The sequence below is a fragment of the Zalophus californianus genome, chromosome X, assembly GCF_009762305.2.
Source record: "Zalophus californianus isolate mZalCal1 chromosome X, mZalCal1.pri.v2, whole genome shotgun sequence".
Taxonomy (NCBI): Eukaryota; Metazoa; Chordata; class Mammalia; order Carnivora; family Otariidae; genus Zalophus; species Zalophus californianus.
Window position 1 is genome coordinate 126,143,193 of NC_045612.1, and position 7,763 is coordinate 126,150,955.

At 35.7% G+C, this 7,763-nt stretch overlaps 1 protein-coding gene across 1 annotated transcript; it reads right to left on the reverse strand.

Moving 5' to 3' along the window:
• Nucleotides 1–1,385: 1,385 nt before the first annotated feature.
• On the reverse strand, nt 1,386–3,679 carry LOC113930814 (ATP-dependent zinc metalloprotease YME1L1-like). Its single transcript, XM_035725539.1, is given in 1 exon segment — nt 1,386–3,679. A coding segment is annotated over 1 exon segment (2,148 nt). The 5' UTR covers nt 3,549–3,679; the 3' UTR covers nt 1,386–1,400.
• Between the last annotated feature and the right edge of the window lie 4,084 nt (nt 3,680–7,763).

Below are 7,763 nucleotides of genomic sequence, written 5' to 3' on the forward strand. Positions count from 1 at the left end.
GGATCTTAGAAGTTGATTTATAATTTGAATTCATGAGTAAAGCAGTGTTATTTGGGATTAGAATTTTTAGGTAATTGATTGTTATTTGAAAATTTGAATAAGCGCATCAGAGTTATTTGGGATTTGAATTAATAAGTGCGACCATTCTTCTTAAGAGATATTTGAATATTGGAATTTTATTTGAAGTATGAGCTAATAAGTAAAGCAGTGTTATTTGGAATTGGAATTAATATACGTAACGATCCTACTTACAGTCTTATTTATATTTTTGAATTTTAATTTGGAATTCAGCTGCTGAATGCACTAGTGTTATTTAGAAAGGAGTATTTGCTTTTTATTCAAATGGAATTTAGATCAGTAAGTATATCAATGTTATTTTAATCTGAGCCAGCAAGGGCACAAATATGTGTTCTTGGATTTATTTGAATTATCAAATTTGAATTGAAATCTGAGCTAATAATGAATCCCCGTGCTTTACACTTAGAGCTAATAAGTGTCTTGAGTACTTGCTATGGGCGTTATTTGCATTTTGAAACTTCAACTGGAAATTTCCATGGGAAATTCCAGTCTGTTACCTGGTATTTAAAATTTACATTATAATTGAGTCACTAAAGAGAGCAGAGTCATTTGTAATTAATGTGAATAACAACAAATCTCGGGTTATTCGACTTTAGAATATGAGTTTAAATTCCAAGTAAATGTGTACTATTGTTAATCGGAATTTAAAGAAACACTTGGCGTCTGGCCCTGCTGGTTATTAAATTTATTTGACTTTTAAAATTGTTATTGGAATTAGAGCTAATAAGAAAATGAAGTCATTTGGAATTTCAGCTAATATGTGCACTGGTGTTTTTGTTTTTACTTTTTCATTTGGGAAATTTGAATTAGAATTTGAATAAATAGAGCACAGTCCTTTTTAATTTTAGCTAATGAATGTACTAGTACATTTTAATCAAAATTAGTAAGCCGCTGTTATTTTGAATTTGATCTAACAAGTTAACTAATGTTATCTGAAATTTGAATATATACATTTTATATAAGTGTATGTATATATATGCGTGTGCATGTGTTATTTGGAATTTGAATAAGTGGAATGATTGCTTGTTACTGGAAAAGTTCATATATTGGAATTTTATTTTTTTATTTTTATTTTATTTTTTTCCAATCCTAATAGTTCTTTATTTTCTTTAACATATTTACATGGGTTGATAATTTGCAATAGGTGTCATCATGAGAATAACCAAAATTAGATTAAACATGACAAAAGAGAGACAAAGTGTTTCACACCCTTGAGTGATACCAAGGCAAGAATGGGAGAAAAGCATTGCAAAAAGAGACTACTGAAATGCTGCTTATATATTCTTGCAGTAAAACCAGCAATGCATCCATCTTAAGAGTTATCATCTCACTTCCAATTTCTTTTCCTCAAGAACAATTTGAATCTCTTTGGCATCCAAAGTCTCATAGGTTAGTAAAGCTTCTGCTAGATTCTTATGCTCTTTTGCATGAGTCTTCAAGATATGTTTCGCTCGTTCATATGAGTCCCTTCAAAGGATTCTCATTTCTTGTTCAATAGCAGATTGAGTTTCTGGACTCAGTTTCCCAGTATCACTGTAGGTCATAACTCCAAGCTTTTCACTCATTCCAAATTTGGTAACCATCCGCTTTGCTATTTTAGTTGCATTATCAAAATCACTGGAAGCACCTGTTGTGATATGGTCAGTTCCAAATATAAGCTCCTCAGCTACTGTTCCTCCCATACTAACATCCATCTGCGCAAGCAACTGAGCTCTAGTTTCATTCCATCTGTCATTCTCAGGCGACAGGGACACATGTCCAAGTGTTGGCCCTCGTGGCATGATTGTAGCTTTGTTGATAGGCATTGCATCTTTAGTGTAATATGCAATGATAACATGACCAGATTCATGATATGCTGTGATGGTTTTGTTTTTGTTATCAATTTCCACGCTTCTACGTTCAGGTCCCATTAGAATTTTATCTTTGGAAAACTCTAGTTCCTTCATGGTAACCATTTCTTTTCCATCAACAGCTGCCTTTAATGCAGCCTGGTTCACAAGATTCTCCAACTCTGCTCCAGAAAAGCCAACAGTACCTCGAGCTATAATTTCTGGATCAACAGACTGATCAAACTTTATTTTATTGAGATACCATTTCAAAATTTCTGTTCGACCTTTTACATCTGGTCTTGGAACTGTAACCTGCATGTCAAAACGACCAGGACGTATTAAGGCATTATCTAATGCCTCTGGGAAGTTTGTGGCTCCTATTATGATAACTCCTTCATTGGGTTTAAAACCATCCATTTCAGCAAGAAGTTGATTTATAGTCTGCCTTGAATATGGGTGCGTTGGAGACTCAATTCGCTTCCCTCCGACAGAATCGAATTCATCAATAAATATAACACAGGGAGCATTTGCTTTTGCTTCCCTAAATAGATTTCTGATACGGCTGGCTCCCACACCCACAAACATTTCATCAAATTCTGATCCAGAAGCATGATAAAAAGGAACATCCTCTTCTCCAGCCACAGCTCGAGCAAGAGGTGTCTTCCCTGTCCCTGGTGGTCCAACTAAAAGTATTCCTTTTGGAAGTTTACCTCCAAGCACAGTAAATTTTTGTGGATTTTTCAAGAATTCAACAACCTCCTGTAATTCTTGTTTAGCTTCCTCCACTCCTTTAACATGTTCAAAGGTGACATTTTTCATCTGGACAGGATCTACTGCAGAATCAAGCCCCGTTGTTGTCCGGAAGCGGACAGATAAAAATGGATTTTTTAAGAGTCCATAAATGCCAAATAGCAGCAGAACGAAGAGAATCAGACGAGTTCGTCTCAGAGAATCATTGGTTTTTTGCGTTAGTGCTTGAGCTTTCAGAAAACCCTCTGCAAAACCAGTTTTAAATGCATCTTGGTGAGCTTCAGGTATATTTTTGGTTTTCATGAGTTTGTCCAAACTCTCAACATCTCATCCTCTGTCCCGCAAAAGGAACCCCTTTACAAATGATGGTGTTATATGCTGCGTCTCTGTCGATCTTTCAGAGGTGGACTGTAAACGTCGAGTTCTTGATTTCAAAGTTTTAAAACCCCGAGACTGTATGAAAACTGGCCAACACTGAAGATCTGAACAAATACTTTTAAGAGTTCTTGAATGTTGTCTGTACAAGCAAGAGGAACGTAAAGTACTAAACATACCTAAGTAACCATATTTATTTTCAAAGAGGGACTGTGCAGAGACATGAGATGTATGCCAATGGGAAGAAATGCTCTTGCCTTTACAAAATCCAGGAAGTAAACTGTCTACCAGTTGATCAATCTGTCCAATTTTTAATTCGGATAATCCAAGGTCTCTTAAATTAAGTACAGGCTCATTGCCAGTAGCCTCATGGTCAGGAACTACATCTCGATGGTGGTTTTGTGAAGCTGACACACTGACAGAAATAGATGTGTTTTTTGGTGAATGGAAGGCATTGATGAGGTGACTCAGAGGAACCGTAACCTGGGGCTGCACCGTACTCGACAGGGAAAACATCTCCGGGCCCTCAGCGACCTCACCCGCCCGCCGAAAGTGCCCCCTCTGTCCACGGCTCGGCGGGGAGGTGCTGAGCCCTTCTTTCCTTTTCTCTTCCCCTCTCCCCTTTGCTCTTACTCTTCCTAGAAACAGAAAATCCATATATTGGAATTTTAAATGAAATTTGAACTGATAATTATTGCAGTGTTATTTGGTATTGGGAGGAAAGTGTACCTGTCCTTGTTATGGGTGTCACTTGGATCTGGGAATTTATTTTTTGCGTTTTTATTTTTTGGATTCCTCAATTGGGGATTTTACATTGAATTTGAGTTGAGGCCAGTGTTAAGAAGAATTTAAACAACAAAGTTTATCAGCAGATTTCTGGAATTTGGAATTCTAACTGAATATTAAACTAAAAACTAGAGCATACAATACTAACTACACCAGTGTTACCTTAAATATTAGTTATTAAGTTCACCAGTAGTTGTCATCCTTTTACTTTTTATTTTTTTATTTTTATGTTTTTGGAATCTTAATCAGAACTTAATTAGACTCATGTTATTTGCAATTAGAACAGATACAATTTACCAGTGCTCATTATTACTATGATTTGGATTTTGGATAGTAAATTGAAACTTGAATTCGTAAGAGCGCCAGTGTTATTTACAACTTGAACCAATAATTATGCCATTGCTTGGAATCCGAGATATTTGGATATTCCAATTGGAATATGAACTAATAAGCACGGCAGGGCTAATGGAAATTTGAACCTTGTATGTGTACCGAGGCTTATAATCAGATTTATTTACACTTTGAAATTGAAATGGCGTTTTAGCTATAAGTGCACCTGAGCTTGTTTTCAAAGTTACCTACATGTCCACATATGATCTAATATGCACATCAGCGGTCTTTGAACTTTGAAGTAGTAAGTGTATTAAAGCTCGTTAACAGTTTTATTTGCATTTTGGAATTGGATTGAGGTAGGGATTAATAAGTAAATCAGCCTGACTTGGAATTGGACCCGATAAATCAACTTGTCATTTGGGATTGAAATTGGAATGTGTACGCACGTATTATTTGAAATTTAGATGAATAACTCTACCAGTACTTGTAATGCAGATACTTAGGTGTTGGAGTTGGAATTCAAATGTGAACTATTGGAGAGAGAGAATGAATGAGTGGTGGGGAGGGGCAGAGAGAGAGGGAGAAGCGGGCTCCCCGCTGAGCAGGGAGCCCAACACAGGCTCAATCCAGGGACTCCAGGATCATGACCTGAGCCAAAGGCAGACGTGTAACTGACTGAGCCACTCAGGCGCCCCTAGAATTGGAAGATCAATGTGAACTATTAAATGCATGGGTGCTACTTGGAATTTGAACACAAGGTCACAGATGGTTATCACAGTTCTTTTAGTAACAATGTCGACGCATCATTCCAACAGCATCATTTGAAATTCCAAGTACTAAGTGTGCCAATGCTGGTTTTCAGTTCTGTTTACCATTTTAGAATTTGATTTTAAATAAGTAAGAACTAATATGTACACCACTGATTGTAACAGGAGATACTGAAATACTGGATATGGAACTGGAATTTGAACATAACTGTACATCAGTGTTATTTTGAATTTGAGCTAACAAGTGTGACGTGTGTTATCACGGCTATTAGATTTTTCGAATTTTATTTGAAATAAGACCTAATAACTACACCAGTGTTATTTGAAACTAGAACTAATAATAGTTCCAGCGCTTGGTACAAATGCAATTTATATTTCAGAATTTCAATTGCAAGTTAAATGAATAAAAGCACAGATCCAATCTGCAATTTAAGCTAATAAATACATCAGTGTTTGTTAGAGACATATTAATATAGGATTGAAACTAGGATCAGAAAATAAATTAATAAGTACAGCAGTGTTATTGGAATTCAAATAATAGGAGTACCGGTATTTATTCTATTATTTGGATTCTGAAATTTGAAGTAGAATTTGAAATAATAAATACACTAGTGTTATTTGCAATGTTTAGTTAGCATTATAATTTGATCCAGTAAGTACCATGGTCTTATTTAGAATCTGAGTGAATAGATGTATTGGTGCTTGCTAATTGGGTTTTTCAGATTTTGAAATTTGAATAGAAATATGAAGTATTCTGAATTTACTTGAAAGGTGAACAGATAAATCCACAAATCCTGACTTTTTTAGATATATTTGTCATACGGACTTTGATTTGGAATTGTGATTATATGTGCCTAATGTTATTGGGAGTCTGAATGAAAAGTGCACTTGTGGATGTTATGGGGGAGTTCTCATTTCATGTGAGAATTCCCTAGTGCACTGGCTGCTTATAGAATTTTTACCTACTCCAATTAAGCTCATTTCTTTATAGCATCAACTCTCCCAGACCATCCATCCAGCTGTTTCTATCAACTGGCTTCTGTAGGACTGATAGGTGTCTAAACAGTGACGTCATATTACAAATCAATTTCAAGTCTTGCCAAAAACAAAACAAAACAAACAAACAAAAAACCCAGGATTTTATTAAGACTTTCAAAGTGATCCTAGTTAATTATTTGAATCTCGTGCAAAAATCGTCAACCAACAAGAAACCTGGGAGCTCAATGACCAATTAATAATAGGAAATAAGGATGTGATCTAATGGGACATTCAAATAGACAGATTTGAATCTCGAAGGATTAAGACTCTCAGAAGAGAATGAACAGCCAGTTTTCACTCTGTGTTTTTACCAGACTCTTACACTGCTGTGCAAATTCAAACATATATTGACGTGAGTTTCATCATTCTAGCTAACGTTGACCCCATTTGAAACTACCCACAACACAATCCTCATGTAACCATGTAGAGGCCATTAACATGACTTAACCGATGTCAAGTATAAGGAAAAACACATTTGTTTTCACACATTCTTTTAGTTTTGTGGAATACCTCTCAATTTTTAAAAATTTTACTTGGGGATAGTAGGTTAACATTCTCAAAGGGTGCGTTTTGAGTAGTCTTTTATGGTCACATGATACGACGGTAACAGGATCATGTGTACTAGATTCTTTCAACATTCTCCAGGTAGCACTGAGAAAAATAATAAAAAAAAATAATCACTGGTGAATAGCAAGGGGTAGAATGTGTAGTGGTGGTCATCAAACAGTAACTCTCCAGTCCTGTATGTTACATGAGAAACATAACAATAAAAGACATCCAAAGAATATCTCATTTTGCTTCTTTCACGGGATGTAGGTCCATGCAAATAGCAATTAACAATTTGATATGAATGTTAACGTGGACACATGATATGTCACGAGTTGCACACTACACGCCATCTATCAAAAACAATACTCAAGATACTCTACTGGGACGAAGAATCCAGAGCATGTGTTTTTGCAAACCTTTGTCTACCCAGTTAATACATGTCCCCAGATGCTAGCAAACAGCTCACTCGGGGATGTGGTATCACTAAAAACACCAGACTTGGTTCACTCTATAAGTAGACTATTCACACGTATCTAGACTGAATTTCAAAAGCTGAAAATGCATTCAGATAAATATCTGGGAAATATTGTGTATCACCAAACCCCAAATTTATTTTCCATAAATCCTATATTTTTGGCTTTCTCAAATCTATATATAGCACCTTTACTTTAAACATAGATTCTGGAAGGATAGTCATAGTTCTGTTTTACGTTCTCTCTCCCTGAGAAGTCATTTATGGATAGATTAATTTATTTAACACGTTTTAAGAAAAACAACAAGGAAGACACAGTTGCTCATGTCACAAAAGGCAAGTCATGCACTTGACAATCTTGCTAACGATGGTTGTCACCTAAAATCTTAACAACTGAACTTTCTTATCAGCCCGAGGATCCATAGTGCATCACAGAAGGAAACTACACCAAAGCAACAAAACATATTGAATCATTTCTTGTAGCAATCATAATGATGTTCAAATACAAAAAAAAAAAATATTAAATGCAACCAAAAGGATCAATAGTCACATTTACATATAAATTATCTTCTATCTCCTTTTCCAACCTTTTTTCTCCCCTGTGGTTTATTTGATCAAATTGATGATTTTACTTACTAAACATCTATTGGGCATCTAACAGGTGTCAGATACTGAGCTAACACAGTGGAAAATCGAGATAGGTCCAAGATACCACTTGCCCCACATGAGACCATCGTCATCTACTGGGACATAAAATCATGGAGACCTGCAATCCCCACGGATTGA